Genomic DNA, 20,986 nt, shown 5'->3' on the forward strand with positions numbered 1-20,986 from the left:
GGTATTTCGACCGCCGGGATTCCGGCCGGCGGCATTTTGACCGCATCCCCGTCCTGATGCTGACCACTGACTGTAGAGTACGCTGGCTCTGTATTCCACTTACCTGCCAGCTTAATTAAACCATTTAACAGCGTTTCAGCGTTACAGCTTCCAATATTCTGGCTGATTGTAATGTATTATCTACGTACAGAAAACTGTATCGTACATTAAGCTAATATAGTGTTGTGTCACATTATAATAGGGAAATATAGAATTCTGGATCTCCAGTTATGTGTCTCCCAGCTACTGCATGAGATGATGAAGTGCACTGCTGGGTAGGGTAGTGGTCAGCACTGTAAAATATCTGGTATGCTAGGGTGCCAACTTTTTCTAAATGAGTGCTCACATTACATCCATCATGTGACTGAAAAATGATATACAATGCATAGATACGCCTAGAGGCAGTACAAATATAGGGATGGCCATGGAAGGAGTCACAATCAACAGTCACCATCGATGGTGTCACCGGTGCATTGCATGAAACCATCAATGGACAATACTGCTGTGAGCGGCGGGTCAATTAGGAAAGGAGGCAAGACAGAACACAGGGGTGGGACTAACCAATGAGCCAATCAGAGAAGGGAGTGGTACTGAATGGGGAAGTGCCCCTGTACTGGAAAGAAACATCAAAACATTGATGACAGAGGACCATCGGATCTTCATCAACGCCATCGATGGGAATGGTCGATGGCATCCCTACACAAATACTGGGTGTTTAAGTACCCACAGAGCTGGCACCTATGCTATTGGGTATTGGATTGAACAGTGTATCTCTATGAAGTGGGTGCAATAGGGAAATGAACATTTGTTGTGAAGATCGCCTTATAAGATTTGGTTTTAGTGAATTCTCTCACCAGTTGTTTTATTTTACTTTTAGGACACAGTGTTCTACACTTGGCTGTGAAATATAACCACATTGAATGTGTAAAGCGACTTATACAGGTAAGCACAACCCTATTTTCCACCTGTTGCGCTACTGAATATTTTTGAAAGATCTAAAAATGTGTGTCTGACGTAGTGCTCATAGAAGGAGTGGGATGCCCATTGGAACCTACCATAAGCGCAGTGGATAGCACTACAGTGAGCACAGCATTGCAAATGCGTTATCCAAATGATAGGTTGACTCCATATGGTGAACATGTAAAGCAGGGGTGGCCAACCAGTCAGAGACAAAGAGACAAAACATTTTGTTAGGTACGTTAAAGAGCCGACATTAAGCCGAAGGCGCGTGTGCAAAAATGGGGTGTGACCTTGTGCCTGCTAGGCCACACCCCTGGTATAAAAGACAATGAAAATGCCAGATTCACATAAAATAAATTTTAAAGCCAGAATCAACATAAAATACATTTTAAAGCCAGAATCAACATAAAATACATTGAAAAAGACACTTCCACATAAAATAATTTAAAAATCCAGATCCACATAAAATGTATTGAAAATGCCATATTCACATAATACACTTCAGCTCCTCCATGTGTCACTCCAGCCAGCTCCTCCATGTGTCACTCCAGCAAGCTCCCCTATGTGTCACTCCAGCCAGCACCCTCCTGTGTCACTCCAGTCAGCTCCCCATTGTGTCACTCCTGCCAGGATTCTCCTTTGTCACTCCAGCCAGCTCCCCATTGTGTCTCCAGGATCCTTCTGTGTCACACCAGCCAGCTCCCCTTGTGTCACTCTAGCCAACTCCCCCTTGTGTCACTCCAGCCCACCCTCATATGTCACTACAGCCAGTATCTGGCTCCCTCAGTTTTCAGTTGCCGTAGTGCTGCTGTGTATCTGGTTGGAGTGCACCAGTTTCCAGGATCTGTTGTGGTCAGGTGACTGAGTGTCGGGAGCCACATTTGAATAAAGAAAGAGCCGCATGCGGCTCAAGAGCCACAGGTTGGCCACGGCTGATGTAAAAGGTCGACAGGTTCAAATGGTCAACCTAACATGTAGTTGACACAAGTGTGTTTGAATTTTTTTTTTTTGCCCGTTTTTTACAACTTTTTTATAATTTACCATCCACGTGGACTGCGGTTGGGAATAGTAACCTGAAGCACGGCGAGTGAAGAGGTACACTAATTGAGGTCACGTGTGGATTAACATAGAAAATGACACCCAAAATAAAAAAAACTTGTGTCAACCTTTTTTTGTGTTGACTGTTTCCATGTCGACCCTTTTGACCCTGTTGACCTATTGCATGTCAACCCTATGGGGGTCGCCCTATTGAAGGGCGACCATATAGGGTTGACCTATTGACTGTGACCTACAGTAATTCTGGTCGACCCAATGATCCACAGCCACAAATGCATATACAGTAGTAATGAATGGTAGTTGCTGACCTGCCTGTTAAAGGTATTGAAGAATGATCATGATATCCATGAAGAACTTGCCAGATCTACCCCCTAGTTGCAGTTGGGTTTCCCACCTGACAGACATAACAGCCAGGCACAGTGCAAAAGTATCAGTGTGTATAACTGTGCCAGGAAGACGGCCAGGTGAAATGTTAGGTAAGGAGAAAACTGTAGCTGGGAGGACGACCGCCATACTCATTACATGTCATTGCAACGGAGAGGGAAACAGTGCACAATGTGCCGTAGGAATAAGACCTAATACTAGATAAACTGGAATGTGGGTGAGTAATAAACTAATACAATGCCGGTCATTTAGTGAGCACTTTCCCTTTCTCCATTCATTAAACCCACTCTGGCAGAAAAGTAATTTCTAATCCACCCCATATGATTCTGAGCCACTGGATCCTTCTTTATCTCCGAGCAGCTGTTCCTTTGTGTCGGCTTTCTGACGTGTGTGAACCTGAGAATGGGGTACTTTGGCAGCTTCTTGCCAGCACAGATTAAATTCAGATTGATTAGAAAAGATGCACTAAGTCTGACCCTTCTGGAAACGCACAAATTCCAGGCATGTTTGCACTAAGCAGGAAATGACAATGGAAAGGTCACTCGCAATATTCTCTATGGCCACGGGCACAAAGAGCCTAGTACTTTCCTACAGCGAGACGTGTTACGTGGAGCGTAATGTTTTATTTCATGTTTGTATTTTTTTTCTTGCTGAAATACACAATACCATCTCCTTCTTTCACAGTCTAAATGTCCGACAGATTGCATAGACTTCGTTGGGAAAACGTGTGTGCATTATGCAGGTATGTGTTTTATAGCTACTGGCCTTCATAAGCGGAAGAACGTCATTAAGTAAAAAAAAGGAATTTGTCGACAATAAGGATATTTAACAATTATTTCTATTGTCTTGTGTGTGAGTGAGAGATGCAGCACTTATTTGTGCTGTTAATTCTATTTGCTCAACAAAGTTTGGGCAGTCATTCAAACTGAGAGCAGAATCGAGGGGAACAAATATAAGGGAGAGCTTGTTTTGTAAGGAGGGAACTGGAGTGTGACAACAGATACAGGCTGAGTATTTTATGGGAAACTATATTGGAGGAACAGAAGGTGGCGCTGTTTGTTAAACTGTTCTTGTGTAGTCTCTCTCTATTATGATTTTCTTAAACCATCTTCCTGTTAATCACACATATTATGTTATGAACTTTATTGTACCTATATTGATCACAGTAAAGTGTGTCCGTCAGTCTTCCGTATATGTTGCTGCTTAAACAGAGAAGAATTTTCTGCAACAGGAATAAACATTTCCTCTAGAATAATAAGCATATATGTTTAAAAGTCACTTATAAGTAATGTATATCACCCATAAGACAACAGACACATTTTAGGAACTGTAATTATATATACAAGTCATGTGTGATGAGGTCTGATATGAAATCATTTGAGTTATGTGGTAAACGTGACATTTTGGGAAAGTTTTCTGTCAGAAATATCTGTTATAGTGAGGCAGTGATGTGCTGCTTCCCTGTGAGCAGTGTCTGTGTGAGAGCTGCTACTGTGTACACTTGTGGAATGGTACAGCTGTGGCTTTGTAATTAGGGGCCTAATTCAGACCTGATCGTAGATGTGGTAAATTTAGCACATCTATGATCAGCTTCCCTGACATGCGGGGGGAGCCCAGCACAGGGCTAGTCTGCCCCGCATGTTAGGCCCTACCCCGCCGCACAAAAACAAAAGCATCGCACACGCACAGCGGCGATGCTTTTGTACTTGAAGAGTAGCTCCCTACCAGTGCAACTCTTGCGCGCTGGCAGGGAGCTACTCGTTGCTGTGAGGGTCACGGCGGCTGCGTGTGATGTCACGCAGCCGCCACGGCCCGCCCCCCATACGGTCCGGCCACGCCTGCGCAGCCCAGACCGTGCCCCTAAAACGACGGCCAAACGCCGCCGGCTCACGCCCAGCTGATTGACAGGCAGAGGCGATCGCAGGGCTGAGACGGCCGTCGGCTGTTTGGCATGCGCCGGCGCATGCGCAGTTCAGACCTGATCGGCTGCTGTGAGAAAACGCACAGCACCGACCAGGTCTGAATTAGGCCCTAGGTTCAAATTACAGCTGGAAGTAGATCAGGCCTGAGGTGTGAGGTCGCTGGGAAATAATGCACGGTCTTCGGATCTAATATGTCCAATCATGTTGGTAAATTCCGCACAGTGTCTATTCATCGCTGCTCTGCGAGTGAAAGGAGCATATATCTATACAGTATATTGTTGCATATTATAATGTGAATATGAGAGAATGAATATATGAAAATATTATCTTCTGATTTAATGCCAGGGTAGGACTATGCAAATTAGAGAGACAGCAGATAATATTATTTTAACTGAAGTTCTTTTTATTGGTTAAATGAAACTACTTTGTGATACACGTCTGCTGAAGGCTGATGAGGACATTGGCTGACAAGATTCCTACCTGCAGGATAACTACATTTGGTTGTGGTCAGACCTTGTAGTAATTTAGAATTTGTCACAGTTTTGACGTAAAAGGGCCAAACTGCCAGTTTATGTATTGTTATACAAAATGTTATGTCTGACCCATTGTAATCCTATTGATTTTTCAGCCGCCATGAACCATCTCCCGGTGCTGCAGCTCTTGTGCGAACACAAATGTCTCCTAAACGTAAAAGATTTGGTAAGAGAGAAAGACGACTTTTGCTGGAAGCGGCAACAATTTGTTTCTGCATTTATTAACTTGGCCAGTAAATGGGGACAAACCTTCATTCGATTCCATTTAGCATTTCATCGATCACCGTACACACGTGTTTTATCTTACATCTGTTCCTTGCTCGCTGGCTATTATGTAATAGCGCAGGATCACTGTGTACCACAGGATTAGGCATTTCATAATGGATTTAGGAATGACTTCTGATAGAAATGTTTTTAAGCCTGTGCACTAGGGATTAGCTGGGAAGCCCATGGCCTACTTTTCTGAAAGTGTCAAACTATTTCCAAACTCTAAACTACCTTTAGCAAATGTATTTGTCATCCCTGATGAAGTCATTGCAGTGATTTGTTTTGGAGTTGGCCCTCTTCAAACCGGGTCTACAGTTATAATATTCTGCACTGTCTATTCAGGGCTATGATAAATCATCATCCTAATCAGGGCCGGTTCTTACCTTTGTAGCGCCCCGGGCAAAATATAGGGGCGTGGCTTCAAATGGGGGCGTGGTCACGACGCTGAAATAAAAAATGAAATAAAAAAAAAAGTATACTTACCATCCCCGTTCCTGATCCAGACCGCTGCAGACCCCCTCCGCCGGCGGCGGCGCTCTTCTCCTCTCCTCTCTTCTCTTCGATCTATGGGAGAGACGTTATTACGTCTCTCCCATAGAACAGCATAGACACTAGAGGTCAATTATGACCCCTAGTGTCTGTGCCACTATGCTGTGCGGTGCGCGATGACGTCATCGCGCATCGCACAGCAAAGGTCCTCTACATGAAGGGAAACTAGACCGTAGCGTCTAGTTTCCCTTCATGGAGAGGACCTTTGCGGTGCGCGATGATGTCATCGCGCACCGCACAACTAAGGTCTTCTCAATGAAGGGAAACTAGACGCTACGCGTCTGGTTCCCTTCACAGCAGGGCACTGCGGGGGGCACAGTGGCGGATCTTGCCCTGGTGCGGCGCCCTCCGGATGGCGCCGGCGCCCTCCGGAAGGCTGCGCCCCGGGCAAAAGTACCGCTTGCCCGTGGCAAGAACCGCCACTGATCCTAATGCACACGTCTTCAGCTTTTGCAAACAGGATTCTTATCGTCCACTGTAGCACAGCTTTCGTCTTCTTTATTTACCAATTTCTCTGTGAGCCCTGGCCCCTAACGTGTAAGTGGTCCTTATAACATTACACCACTATAATCCTGCTACTGTATAAATCATTGGTGCGACCGCATCTAGAGTATTGTGTACAGTTCTGGGCCCCACACTATAAAAGAGACATGTTAGACTTAGAACTTGAATAGGTTGAGGGGAGCTACCAAATTGATTAAGGGCTTGGAGACACTGGATTATGAGGAGAGGCTTTAGGTTAGATATGTTTACATTAGAAATGAGACGACTAAGAGGAGATATGATTAATATTTACAAATATATAAAGGGGCAATGGGGGTCATTCCGAGTTGATCGCTAGTGAAAAATGTTCGCAGCGCAGCGATTAATTAAAAAAGTCGCACTTCTGCGCATGTGGCGCAGTGCGCACGTGCGACGTACTTTTACAACGGCCAGTGTATTTTTACACAAGGTCTAGCAACGCTTTTCAGTCACAATGCCAGCCGCAGAGTGATTGACAGGAAGAGGGCGTTTCTGGAGGTCAACTGACCGTTTTCAGGGAGTGTTCCAAAAAACGCAGGCGTGCCAGGAAAAACGCAGGCGTGGCTGGCCGAATGCAGGGCGTGTTTGTGACGTCAAATCCGGAACTGAACAGTCTGAAGTGATCGCAAGCTAGGAGTAAGTCTGGAGCTACTCTGAAACTGCACCTTTTTTCTCTATCGTCCTAAGTGGATGCTGGGGTTCCTGAAAGGACCATGGGGAATAGCGGCTCCGCAGGAGACAGGGCACAAAAAAGTAAAGCTTTTACCAGATCAGGTGGTGTGCACTGGCTCCTCCCCCTATGACCCTCCTCCAGACCCCAGTTAGATTTTGTGCCCGAACGAGAAGGGTGCAATCTAGGTGGCTCTCCTAAAGAGCTGCTTAGAGAAAGTTTAGCTTAGGTTTTTTACTTTACAGTGAGTCCTGCTGGCAACAGGATCACTGCAACGAGGGACTTAGGGGAGAAGTAGTGAACTCACCTGCGTGCAGAGTGGATTTGCTGCTTGGCTACTGGACACTAGCTCCAGAGGGACGATCACAGGTACAGCCTGGATGGTCACCGGAGCCGCGCCGCCGGCCCCCTTGCAGACGCTGAAGAGAGAAGAGGTCCAAAATCGGCGGCTGAAGACTCCTGAGTCTTCATAAAGGTAGCGCACAGCACTGCAGCTGTGCGCCATTTTCCTCTCAGCACACTTCACACAACAGTCACTGAGGGTGCAGAGCGCTGGGGGGGGCGCTCTGAGAGGCAAATAAAAACCTTATTAGAGGCAAAAAATACCTCACATATAGCCCACAGAGGCTATATGGAGATATTTAACCCCTGCCTAACTTCAAAAATAGCGGGAGACGAGCCCGCCGTAAAAGGGGCGGGGCCTATCTCCTCAGCACACAGCGCCATTTTCTCTCACAGAAAAGCTGGAGAGAAGGCTCCCAGGCTCTCCCCTGCACTGCACTACAGAAACAGGGTTAAAACAGAGAGGGGGGGCACTGATTTTGGCGATATTGTATATATATAAAAGATGCTATAAGGGAGAAACACTTATATAAGGTTGTCCCTATATAATTATAGCGTTTTTGGTGTGTGCTGGCAGACTCTCCCTCTGTCTCCCCAAAGGGCTAGTGGGTCCTGTCCTCTGTCAGAGCATTCCCGGTGTGTGTGCTGTGTGTCGGTACGTGTGTGTCGACATGTATGAGGACGATGTTGGTGAGGAGGCGGAGAAATTGCCTGTAATGGTGATGTCACTCTCTAGGGAGTCGACACCGGAATGGATGGCTTATTTAGAGAATTACGTGAGAATGTCAACACGCTGCAAGGTCGGTTGACGACATGAGACGGCCGACAATCTATTAGGACCGGTCCAGGCGTCTCAGAAACACCGTCAGGGGTTTTAAAAACGCCCATTTACCTCAGTCGGTCGACACAGACACAGACACGGACACTGAATACAGTGTCGACGGTGAATAAACAAACGTATTTCTCATTAGGGCCACACGTTAAGGGCAATGAAGGAGGTGTTACGTGTTTCTGATACTACAAGTACCACAAGAAAGGGTATTATGTGGGAGTGAAAAAACTACCTGTAGTTTTTCCTGAATCAGATAAAATAAAATGAAGTGTGTGATGATGCGTAGGGTTACCCCGATAGCAAATATTGGCGTTATACCCTTTCCCGCCAGAAATTAGGGTACGTTGGGAAACACCCCTTAGGGTGATAAGGCGCTCACACGCTTATCTAGTGGCGTTACCGTCTCCAGATACGGCCGCCCTCAAGGAGCCAGCTGATAGGAAGCTGGAAAAATATCCTAAAAAGTATATACACACATACGGTGGTTATACTGCGACCAGCGATCGCCATCAGCCTGGAGATGCAGTGCTGGGTTGGCTTGGTCGGATTCCCTGACTGAAAATATTTTATTCATGTAGAGCATTTAATAGGATGCATTCTATATATATGTATGTGAGATGCACAGAGGGATATTTGCTCTCTGGCATCAAGATAAGTGCGTTGTCCATATCTCCCAGAAGATGTCAGGGACACGACAGTGGTCAGGTGATACAGATCCCATACGGCAGATGGAAGTATTGCTGTATAAAGGGAAGGAGTTATTTGGGGGTCGGTCCATCGGACCTGGGGACCACAGCAACAGCTGGGAAATCCAACCTTTTTTACCCCAAGTTACATCTCAGCTAAAAAAGACACCGTCTTTTCAGCCTCAATCTTTCCTTTCCCATGAGGGCATGCAGGCAAAAGGCCAGTCATATCTGCCCAGACATAGAGGTAAGGGAAGTAGACTGCAGCAGGCAGCCCTTTCCCAGGAAAAGAAGCCCTCCACCGCGTCTGCCAAGTCCTCAGCATGACGCTGGGGCCGTGCAAGCGGACTCAAGGTGGGGGGGTAGTCTCAAGAGTCTCAGGGCGCAGTGGGATCACTCGCAAGTTGACCCCTAAATCGTACGAGTATTATCCCAGGGGTAAAGATTGGAGAGTCGAGACATCTTCTCCTCGCAGGTTCCTGAAGTCTGCTTTACCAACGGCTCCCTCCGACAGGGAGGCAGCATTGGAAACAATTCACAAGCTGTATATCCAGCAGGTGATAATCAAAGTACCCCTCCTACGACAAGGAAAAGGGTATTATTTTTCCACACTATATTGTGGTACTGAAGCCAGACGGCTTGGTGACACATAGTCTAAATCTAAAATGTTTTGAACACTTACATAAAAGGTTCAAATCGAGATAAAGTCACTCAGAGCAGTGATAGCGAACCGGAAAAAAGGGGACTATATGGTGTCCCTGGACATCAAGGATTACCTCCATGTCCAAATTTTGTCCTTCTCATCAAGGGTACCTCTGGTTCGTGGTACAGAACTGTCAATATCAGTTTCAGACGATGCCGTTTGAATTATCCACGGCACCCCGGGCCTTTTTACCAAGGTAATGGCCGAAAAGATGTTTCTTCAAAGAAAAAAGGCATCTAAATTATCCCTTACTTGCACGACCTAAAAAGGGCAAGTTCCAGAGAACAGTTGGAGGTCGGAAGAGCACTATCTAAAGTAGTTCTTCGACGGCACGACTGGATTCTAAATATTCCAAGAATCGCAGCTGTTTTCCGACGATACGTCTGCTGTTCCTAGGGATGATTCTGGACACGGTTCAGAAAAAGGTTTTTCTTCCCGAGGAAAAAGCCAAGGAGTTATCCGACCTGTCAGGAACCTCCTAAAACCAGGAAAGGTGTCTGTACACAAGAGTCCTGGGAAAAATGGTGGCTTTTTACGAAGCAATTCCATTCGGCAGATTCCATGCAAGAATTTTCCAAAGGGATCTGTTGGACAAATGGTCAGGGTCGCATCCTCAGATGCACCTGCGAATAACCCTGTCGCCAAGGACAAGGGTATATCTTCTGTGGTGGTTGCAAAAGGCTCATCTATTGGAGGGCCGCAGATTCGGCATACAGGATTTGATCCTGGTGACCACGGACGCCAGCCTGAGAGGTTGGGGAGCAGTCACACAAGGAAGAAACTTCCAGGGGGTATGGACGAACCTGGAAAAGTCTCTTCACATAAACATTCTGGTACTAAGAGCAATCTAAAATGCTCTAAGCCAGGCGGAACCACTCCTGCAAGGAAAACCGGTGTTGATTCAGTCGGACAACATCACGGCGGTCGCCCATGTAAACAGACAGGGCGGCACAAGAAGCAGGAGTGCAATGGCAGAAGCTGCCAACATTCTTCGCTGGGCGGAGAATCACGTAATAGCACTGTCAGCAGTGTTCTTCCCGGGCGTGGACAACTGGGAAGCAGACTTCCTCAGCAGACACGATATTCACCCGGGAGAGGGGGGTCTTCATCCAGAAGTCTTCCACATGCTAATAAACTGTTGGGAAAGACCAATGGTAGACATGATGGCGTCTCGCCTCAAGGACAAGTATTGCGCCAGGTCAAGAGATCCACAGGCAATAGCTGTGGACGCACTGGTAACACCTTGGGTGTACAAATCAGTATATGTGTTTCCTCCTCTGCCTCTCATACCAAAGGTATTGAAGATTATACGGTGAGGAGGAGTAAGAACAATACTAGTGGCTCCGGATTAGCCAAGAAGGACTTGGTACCCGGAACTTCAAGAGTTGGTCACGGACGACCCGTGCCCTCTACTTCTGAGAAGGGACCTGCTACAACAGGGTCCCTGTCTCTTTCAAGACTTACCGCGGCTGCGTTTGACGGCATGGCGGTTGAACGCCAGATCCTAAAAGGGAAAGGCATTCCAGAAGAAGTCATTCCTACCTTGATTAAGGCAAGGAAGGAAGTCACCGCGAAACATTATCACCGCATTTGGCGAAAATATGTCGCGTGGTGCGAGGATCGGAGTGTTCCGACGGAGGAATTTCAACTGGGTCGTTTCCTACATTTCCTACAATCAGGATTGTCTATGGGTCTCAAATTGAGATCTATTAAGGTTCAAATTTCGGCCCTGTCAATATTCTTCCAAAAAGAATTGGCCTCAGTTCCTGAGGTACAGACTTTTGTTAAAGGAGTACTGCATATACAGCCTCCTGTGGTGCCTCCGGTGGCACCGTGGGATCTAAATGTCGTTTTAGATTTCCTCAAATCCCATTGGTTTGAACCATTGAAAAAGGTGGATTTTAAATATCTCACATGGAAAGTGACTATGTTACTGGCCCTGGCTTCCGCCAGGAGAGTATCTGAATTGGCGGCTTTATCTTATAAAAGCCCTTATCTAATCTTCCATTCGGATAGGGCAGAACTGAGGACTCGTCCGCATTTTCTCCCTAAGGTGGTATCAGCGTTTCACCTGAACCAACCTATTGTGGTGCCTGCGGCCACTGGCGACTTGGAGGACTCCAAGTTGTTGGACGTTGTCAGAGCCTTAAAAATATACATTTCAAGCACGGCTGAAGTCAGAAAATCTGACTCGCTGTTGATACTATATGCACCCAACAAGTTGGGTGCCCCTGCTTCTAAGCAGACGATTGCTCGTTGGATTTGTAACACAATTCAACTTGCTCATTCTGTGGCAGGCCTGCCACAGCCTAAATCTGTTAAGGCCCATTCCACAAGGAAGGTGGGCTCATCTTGGGCGGCTGCCCGAGGGGTCTCGGCATTACAATTCTGCCGAGCAGCTACGTGGTCGGGGGAAAACACGTTTGTAAAATTCTACAAATTTGATACCCTGGCAAAAGAGGACTTGGAATTCTCTCATTCGGTGCTGCAGAGTCATCCGCACTCTCCCGCCCGTTTGGGAGCTTTGGTATAATCCCCATGGTCCTTTCAGGAACCCCAGCATCCACTTAGGACGATAGAGAAAATAAGAATTTACTTACCGATAATTCTATTTCTCGGAGTCCGTAGTGGATGCTGGGCGCCCATCCCAAGTGCGGATTATCTGCAATACTGTACATAGTTATTGTTAACAAATTCGGGTTATATTGTTAAGGAGCCATCTTTAAGAGGCTCTTTCTGTTATCATACTGTTAACTGGGTTTAGATCACAAGTTGTACGGTGTGATTGGTGTGGCTGGTATGAGTCTTACCCGGGATTCAAATTGCCTCCCTTATTGTGTACGCTCGTCCGGGCACAGTACCTGGCTGGGGTCTGGAGGAGGGTCATAGGGGGAGGAGCCAGTGCACACCACCTGATCTGGTAAAAGCTTTACTTTTTTGTGCCCTGTCTCCTGCGGAGCCGCTATTCCCCATGGTCCTTTCAGGAACCCCAGCATCCACTACGGACTCCGAGAAATAGAATTATCGGTAAGTAAATTCTTATTTATTTATTTTTTTTGTAGCCGCTCTGCGATCCTTTCGTTCGCACTTCTGCTAAGCCATAATACACTCCCAGAGGGCGGCGGCACGGCTGCTAAAAACTGCTAGCGAGCGAACAACTCTGAATGACCCCCAGTATGCGGCGCTCTCAGGTGATTTGTTTATTGAGAGACCTCTACACAAAATGCGCAAACACCCACCAAGGCTTGAGAGGAAATTTCGTACTCCGCACAGGAAGGGATTCTTTACTGTAAGGGCAATATGAGTATGGAATTCATAGAGAAGGTTGTAATGGCGGACTCAGTCAATGCGTTTCAAAATGGGTTAGATACATTTCTAACAGAAAAAAAAGATATACGAGGATATAGCCTAGGGAATATAATATATGTTCAGGTTGAACTCGATGGACTACTGGACGTTTTTCAATTTCACCAACTATGTTACGAATAACTGGACAGGTACTGTATGCTGGTGTGGTGTATTTCATCAACATTCATAATGGGGACATTATGGGGAGATGGGAGGAACAGTGAAAGAGAGAGATAGGAGGAGGAGAACGATATGGGTGGAAGAGGGGGAGAGAGACAGATGGGAGGAAGTGGGGGGAGGGAGATAGGTGGAAGAGATTTAGGGGCAGATGTATTAAGGCCCTCATTCCAAGTCGTTCGCTCTGTATTTTTCATCGCATCGCAATGAAAATCCGCTTAGTACGCATGCGCAATATTCGCACTGCGACTGCGCCAAGTAATTTAACAATGAAGATAGTATTTTTACTCACGGCTTTTTCATCGCTCCGGCGATCGTAATGTGATTGACAGGAAATGGGTGTTACTGGGCGGAAACACTGCGTTTTATGGGCGTGTGGATGAAAACGCTACCGTTTCCGGAAAAAACGCAGGAGTGGCTGGAGAAACGGGGGAGTGTCTGGGCGAACGCTGGGTGTGTTTGTGACGTCAAACCAGGAACGACAAGCACTGACCTGATCGCACAGGCAGAGTAAGGTTGAAGTTACTCAGAAACTGCAAAGTAGTTTGTATTCGCAATATTGCGATTACATCGGTCGCAATTTTAAGAAGCTAAGATACACTCCCAGTAGGCGTAGGCTTAGCGTGTGTAACTCTGCTAAATTCGCCTTGCGACCGATCAACTCGGAATGAGGGCCTAAGCCTGGAGAAGTGATAAAGCAGTGATAAGTGCAAGGTGATAACGCACCAGCCAAAACTGTCGCTTTACATATTGGAGTTGGTTGGCTAGTGCGTTATCACCTTGCACTTATCACTGCTTTATCACTTCTCCAGGCTTAATACATCTGCCCCTAAAAGAAAGATGGGAGAAAGAGTTGGATAAGAAGAAGATATAGAGATGGAAAGTAGAGGAAAGAGAGAGTAAACATCCTGCAACACCGGGACCACAGCTAGAATGATGGGTCCAAAATACTAGTTTTATATATTGTATTTAAGCCTTTTGTCATTATCGCTAGTAGAATTAGAACATTCTGTTTCCACCAGATCATATTACAGCAACAGATTTCTAATGATATCGATGTAAATCCAACAGGCTCATGTAGAAATCTATGTATTGTTACAAAACCTCTGATTAGAATTCCAGATGTATCAGTTTATGACCTGTGGTTACACTGTATCACATTGTAGTGGGGTTTAGTTAGGCAGGGAAGTTATGTGCTGCTTTACTAGGTGATTGTCCCAGGCTTACCGTCTGTCATCTTGGCTGTCTCCAGCTTTATCGTCTCTGATATCTCCGCTTCCTCTCTGCTCTGTCTATTTCTCTATGTCAGATAGCATTCACCATTGGGATAATAACTTGGCCATTCAGCTCTCGTCTTTGTCCCGTCCGTGCCAGACAAACCCTCCGCTCAGTATAATGTAGTATTCACAGTAAGTGTACGCAGCAAGGGAAGATTATTGTGTACACTTCAGTTCTAACAAATACAAACCACAGACCAGCTGTGAAATACAGTAAATGAAAGTTTATAGAAGGCTATGAATGATGCGTGTGTGTAGATTTCAGAGTAATGCTAAGTGAGCATAATAAACCATATTACATCATTTATGGAACTTGATGTGCTTTCCAATAGGCTATTTTTCCCATTAAAGGAGAACTTCCGCGTCCCAAGGCGTAGAATCATAGGGGCCAATTTATCAATGAGTGATAAAACTTGTTGTGCATTGTAAATAGCACTCCAGCCAATCAGCTCCCAACTGTCATTTTTCAAATACATGTCTAGATTTTATGTTTGTTTTTTTAAACAGGACGGGAACACACCTCTGCTAATAGCAGTCCAAAAAGGCCATCTAGAGGCGTGCAAGTGCCTACTGGACCACAAAGCTGACATAAATATTCCAGATAAGAATGGAAAGTAAGTACAGTGTTTTACATGCAACAGTAAGTTTCTGCTACAGACACGCGCTAGTGACCTGTATGTGTGGCTGAAAACATTTGAAGGTATGCTATGAGCAACCATAATATATTAAAAGAAGAAGTGCACTAATACTTCACACCCACTGTAAGCACACGTTCACATGCTAGTGACGTGTCAGCCATGCAGGGGGTGCTGTACTTGTGCTGGGAAAGCTCCAGCTACAGTGCTGGGTATTTGTTTTGTTGAGACCTATTGGGAGATGTATCAAATCTTTGATAGAAGTAAAGTGGAGAAATTTTCCATAGCAACCAATCAGATTCTGTCATTTTATAGACTGTGCTAGATAAATGATAGCTAGAAGCGGATTAGTTGCCATTGGAATCATCACTACTTCATCTTTCTCAAATGTTTGAAACATCTCCACCCTAGTGTTCAGGAACTCCTTAGGGTTCAGAGCCGGTGGCTCCTCAGCCCCAGACACCAAGAGCAGGTGGTGGTCGGGAAGTCTAGGGTGTATGTACAGAGCTGGTGGTATTTGGGGAGCCTGGGGTGTATGTACAGAGCTGGGCGTGTTTGAGGAGCCTAGGATGTATTTACAAAGCTGGAGGTGATAGGGCGGCATAGGGTGTATTTACAGAGCTGGGGGAGTTCGGGGAGCCTATTGTGTGTGTACAGAGTTGGTGGTGTTTGGGGAGCATAGGGTGTATATACAGATCTGGAGGTGATCGGGGAGCCTAGGCTGTATGTACAGAGTTGGGCGTGTTTGGGAAGCCTATGATGTATATACAGAGCCAGAGGTGTTTGTGGGAACCTAGGATGTATATACAAAGCTGGAGGTGATAGCGGGGCATAGGGTGTATATACTGAGCTTGGGAGTGTTCAGGGAGCCTAGGGTGTATGTACAGAGTTGGTGGTGTATGGGGAGCCTAGGGTGTATGTACAGAGTTGGTGGTGTTCGGGGAGCCTAGGGTGTATGTACAGAACTGGTGGTGTTCCGGGAGCCTAGGGTGTATGTACAGAGCTGGTGGTGTTCCTGGAGCCTAGGGTGTATGTACAGAGTTGGTGGTGTTTGGGTAGCATAGTTTGTATGTACAGAGCTGGTGGTGTCCGGGGAGCATAGGGTGTATGTACAGAGTTGGTGGTGTTTGGGGAGCATAGGGTGTATGTACAGAGTTGGTGGTGCTCTGGGATCATAGAGTGTATGTACAGAGCTGGTGGTGTTTGGGTAGCATAGTTTGTATGTACAGAGCTGGTGATGTTCGTGGAGCCTAGGGTGTATGTACAGAGTTGGTGGTGCTCTGGGAGCATAGGGTGTATGTACAGAGCTGGTGGTGCTCTGGGAGCATAGGGTGTATGTACAGAGTTGGTGGTGTTTGGGGAGCATAGGGTGTATGTACAGAGCTGGTGGTGCTCTGGGAGCATAGGGTGTATGTACAGAGTTGGTGGTGTTTGGGGAGCATAGGGTGTATGTACAGAGCTGGTGGTGTTTGGGGAGCATAGAGTGTATGTACAAAGCTGGTGGTGTTTGGGGAGCCTAGGGTGTTTGTACAGAGCTGGTGGTGTCCGGGGAGCATAGGGTGTATGTACAGAATTGGTGGTGTTTGGGGAGCATAGGGTGTATGTACAGAGTCGGTGGTGCTCTGGGAGCATAGAGTGTATGTACAGAGCTGTTGGTGTTTGGGGAGCCTAGGGTGTATGTACAGAGTTGGAGGTGTTTAGGGAGCATAGGGTGTATGTACAGAGTTGGTGGTGCTCTGGGAGCATAGGGTGTATGTACAGAGTTGGTGGTGTTTGGGTAGCATAGTTTGTATGTACAGAGCTGGTGATGTTCGTGGAGCCTAGGGTGTATGTACAGAGTTGGTGGTGCTCTGGGAGCATAGGGTGTATGTACAGAGCTGGTGGTGCTCTGGGAGCATAGGGTGTATGTACAGATTTGGTGGTGTTTGGGGAGCCTAAGGTGTGTGTACAGCGCTGGTGGTGTCCGGGGAGCATAGGGTGTATGTACAGAGTTGGTGGTGTTTGGGGAGCATAGGGTGTATGTACAGAGCTGGTGGTGCTCTGGGAGCATAGGGTGTATGTACAGAGTTGGTGGTGTTTGGGGAGCATAGGGTGTATGTACAGAGCTGGTGGTGTTTAGGGAGCATAGGGTGTATGTACAGAGTTGGTGGTGCTCTGGGAGCATAGGGTGTATTTACAGAGTTGGTGGTGTTTAGGGAGCATAGGGTGTATGTACAGAGTTGGTGGTGCTCTGGGAGCATAGGGTGTATGTACAGAGTTGGTGGTGCTCTGGGAGCATAGGGTGTATGTACAGAGTTGGAGGTGTTTGGGGAGCATAGGGTGTATGTACAGAGCTGGTGGTGCTCTGGGAGCATAGGGTGTATGTACAGAGCTGGTGGTGCTCTGGGAGCATAGGGTGTATGTACAGAGTTGGTGGTGTTTAGGGAGCATAGGGTGTATGTACAGAGTTGGTGGTGCTCTGGGAGCATAGGGTGTATGTACAGAGTTGGTGGTGTTTGGGGAGCATAGGGTGTATGTACAGGGTTGGTGGTGCTCTGGGGGCATAGGGTGTATGTACAGAGCTGTTGGTGTCCGGGGAGCATAGGGTGTATGTACAGAGTTCGTGGTGTTTGGGGAGCCTAGGGTGTATGTACAGAGTTGGAGGTGTTTAGGGAGCATAGGGTGTATGTACAGAGTTGGTGGTGCTCTGGGAGCATAGGGTGTATGTACAGAGTTGGTGGTGTTTGGGGAGCCTAAGGTGTGTGTACAGCGCTGGTGGTGTCCGGGGAGCATAGGGTGTATGTACAGAGTTGGTGGTTCTCTGGGAGCATAGGGTGTATGTACAGAGTTGGTGGTGTTTGGGTAGCATAGTTTGTATGTACAGAGCTGGTGATGTTCGTGGAGCCTAGGGTGTATGTACAGAGTTGGTGGTGCTCTGGGAGCATAGGGTGTATGTACAGAGCTGGTGGTGCTCTGGGAGCATAGGGTGTATGTACAGAGTTGGTGGTGTTTGGGGAGCATAGGGTGTATGTACAGAGTTGGTGGTGTTTGGGGAGCCTAAGGTGTGTGTACAGCGCTGGTGGTGTCCGGGGAGCATAGGGTGTATGTACAGAGTTGGTGGTGTTTGGGGAGCATAGAGTGCATGTACAGAGATGGTGGTGTTTGGGTAGCATAGTTTGTATGTACAGAGCTGGTGATGTTCGTGGAGCCTAGGGTGTATGTACAGAGTTGGTGGTGCTCTGGGAGCATAGGGTGTATGTACAGAGCTGGTGGTGCTCTGGGAGCATAGGGTGTATGTACAGAGTTGGTGGTGTTTGGGGAGCATAGGGTGTATGTACAGAGCTGGTGGTGTTTAGGGAGCATAGGGTGTATGTACAGAGTTGGTGGTGTTTAGGGAGCATAGGGTGTATGTACAGAGTTGGTGGTGCTCTGGGAGCATAGGGTGTATGTACAGAGTTGGTGGTGCTCTGGGAGCATAGGGTGTATGTACAGAGTTGGAGGTGTTTGGGGAGCATAGGGTGTATGTACAGAGCTGGTGGTGCTCTGGGAGCATAGGGTGTATGTACAGAGCTGGTGGTGCTCTGGGAGCATAGGGTGTATGTACAGAGTTGGTGGTGTTTAGGGAGCATAGGGTGTATGTACAGAGTTGGTGGTGCTCTGGGAGCATAGGGTGTATGTACAGGGTTGGTGGTGCTCTGGGGGCATAGGGTGTATGTACAGAGCTGTTGGTGTCCGGGGAGCATAGGGTGTATGTACAGAGTTCGTGGTGTTTGGGGAGCCTAGGGTGTATGTACAGAGTTGGAGGTGTTTAGGGAGCATAGGGTGTATGTACAGAGTTGGTGGTGGTCTGGGAGCATAGGGTGTATGTACAGAGTTGGAGGTGTTTAGGGAGCATAGGGTGTATGTACAGAGCTGGTGGTGCTCTGGGAGCATAGGGTGTATGTACAGAGCTGTTGGTGTCCGGGGAGCATAGGGTATATGTACAGAGTTGGTGGTGTTTGGGGAGCATAGGGTGTATGTACAGAGTTGGTGGTGCTCTGGGAGCATAGGGTGTATGTACAGAGCTGTTGGTGTCCGGGGAGCATAGGGTGTATGTACAGAGTTGGTGGTGTTTGGGGAGCCTAGGGTGTATGTACAGAGTTGGAGGTGTTTAGGGAGCATAGGGTGTATGTACAGAGTTGGTGGTGCTCTGGGAGCATAGGGTGTATGTACAGAGTTGGTGGTGTTTGGGGAGCCTAAGGTGTGTGTACAGCGCTGGTGGTGTCCGGGGAGCATAGGGTGTATGTACAGAGTTGGTGGTGTTTGGGGAGCATAGGGTGTATGTACAGAGCTGGTGGTGCTCTGGGAGCATAGAGTGTATGTACAGAGCTGGTGGTGTTCTGGGAGTATAGGGTGTATGTACAGAGTTGGTGGTGTTTGGGGAGCATAGGGTGTATGTACAGAGTTGGTGGTGCTCTGGGAGCATAGGGTGTATGTACAGAGCTGGTGGTGTTTGGGGAGCATAGAGTGTGTGTACAAAGCTGGTGGTGTTTGGGGAGCCTAGGGTGTATTTACAGAGCTGGGTGTGTTCGGGGAGCATACAGTGTATGTACAGAGCTGGTGGTGTTCGGGGAGCATAGTGTGTATGTACAGAGCTTGTGGTGTTTGGGCGGCATAGGGTGTATGTACAGAGCTGGTGGTGTTTGGGCGGCATAGGGTGTATGTACAGGGTTGGTGGTGCTCTGGGGGCATAGGGTGTATGTACAGAGCTGGTGGTGTTCGGGGAGCATAGGGTGTATGTACAGAGCTGGTTGTGTTCGGGGAGCATAGGGTGTATGTACAGAGCTGGTGTTGTTCGGGGAGCCTGGGGTGTATGTACAGGGTTGGTGGTGCTCTGGGGGCATAGGGTGTATGTACAGAGCTGGTGGTGTTCGGGGAGCATAGGGTGTATGTACAGAGATGGTGGTGTTCGGGGATTCCTAGAAACACATGGCAGCTGGTGTTTGAGGTGCCCTGTTGGTCCAGATCAGCTGGTGTCCAATGGACAAGAGTTGATGGTGGCTGACCCTAGAGGTCCATAGGGGATTTCAGCTGGTGAGGGTCTCTTTAGAACAGTGTAGAGGAGATGTATCAAACCTAAAGTAGAGCAGCTTCCAGATATCCTTTATCTGGTATCTTCTGTAAAATGATAGGTAGAATAAGATTGGTTGGTGTGTGCAGCTTCTCCCCTAGCCCCTTTAGAAGGTATGATACATCTCCCCCGATGTTCTGGCTCTGGGAATGCTGGCTTTTTGTATTTTAATTTGCTGGACCTCTTCACTACCAGGCACTTGGCAGTGTTGTCTAAATGGACCTTGTTTTTTCTTTTTTTCTTTTTTATACTACGTTATTCCTACTTAATAAATAGTGACAGGAAGTATAAGAACAGAGTTAGATCACGAAGTCAGAATACAGAATAAGAGGAACAGTATGAGGTACACTAGGGTGTGTATTAGATACTCACACATGCATGCATACATACATACATGTGCCGCTGTCGGGAGGGCCCGGGATGCTGATGCCGCTCCCGGGATGCTGATGCCGCTGCCTGGCGTCCTCCATCCCCGCTGTTCTGTTGCTCTCCGTCCTCCTGTAGCTGTATTGAAAACGTCCCTCCCAAAATGGCTGCCGCCTCAGAGGAGACAGTTATTCAAGATACTGTCTCCTCTGTGGCGGCGCCCATTTTGGGAGGGAAGTTTTCAATACAGAGCTGCTGGAGGGTCGGAGGACAGCGGCAGAACAGCAGGGACGGCGGCGGGCGGGCAGGTGGCTGCATGAGCATCCCGGGCCCTCCTCTCTCTGTCAGAGAGGCTGGGCCTGGGACAGACGTGCCCAGAGCACCCCCCTGATGGCAGCCCTGGGTGTGCGCCCTGGGCAGTGGTTCTGCCCATGTATTGGGGGATATTCAATTGTACCTTATTATTATTATTATTATCCTTTATTTATATGGCGCCACAAGGGATCTGCAGCACCCAATTACACAGTACATAAACAAATGAGCAAAATAGCACTTACATTTCAAGACAGTATAGGGAAACCAGGTGCCATCAAAGGGAATATGGAGTATAAGATAGTGTAAGTAGGAGA

The 20,986-nt window shown here is 47.4% G+C and overlaps 1 protein-coding gene across 2 annotated transcripts in view; it reads left to right on the forward strand.

The window, feature by feature from the left end:
* Nucleotides 1–20,986, forward strand: part of RAI14 (retinoic acid induced 14) — a 275,686-nt gene that overhangs the window by 197,705 nt on the left and 56,995 nt on the right. For both annotated transcript variants that reach the window (XM_063960665.1, XM_063960657.1), the window contains exons 5-8: nucleotides 917–981; nucleotides 3,124–3,181; nucleotides 4,990–5,060; nucleotides 14,775–14,881. In XM_063960665.1, the coding sequence (XP_063816735.1) occupies nucleotides 917–981; nucleotides 3,124–3,181; nucleotides 4,990–5,060; nucleotides 14,775–14,881 (301 nt within the window). The remainder of the gene's footprint in view (nucleotides 1–916; nucleotides 982–3,123; nucleotides 3,182–4,989; nucleotides 5,061–14,774; nucleotides 14,882–20,986) is intronic.

The sequence above is a fragment of the Pseudophryne corroboree genome, chromosome 1 (assembly GCF_028390025.1).
Source record: "Pseudophryne corroboree isolate aPseCor3 chromosome 1, aPseCor3.hap2, whole genome shotgun sequence".
NCBI classification, from domain to species: Eukaryota; Metazoa; Chordata; class Amphibia; order Anura; family Myobatrachidae; genus Pseudophryne; species Pseudophryne corroboree.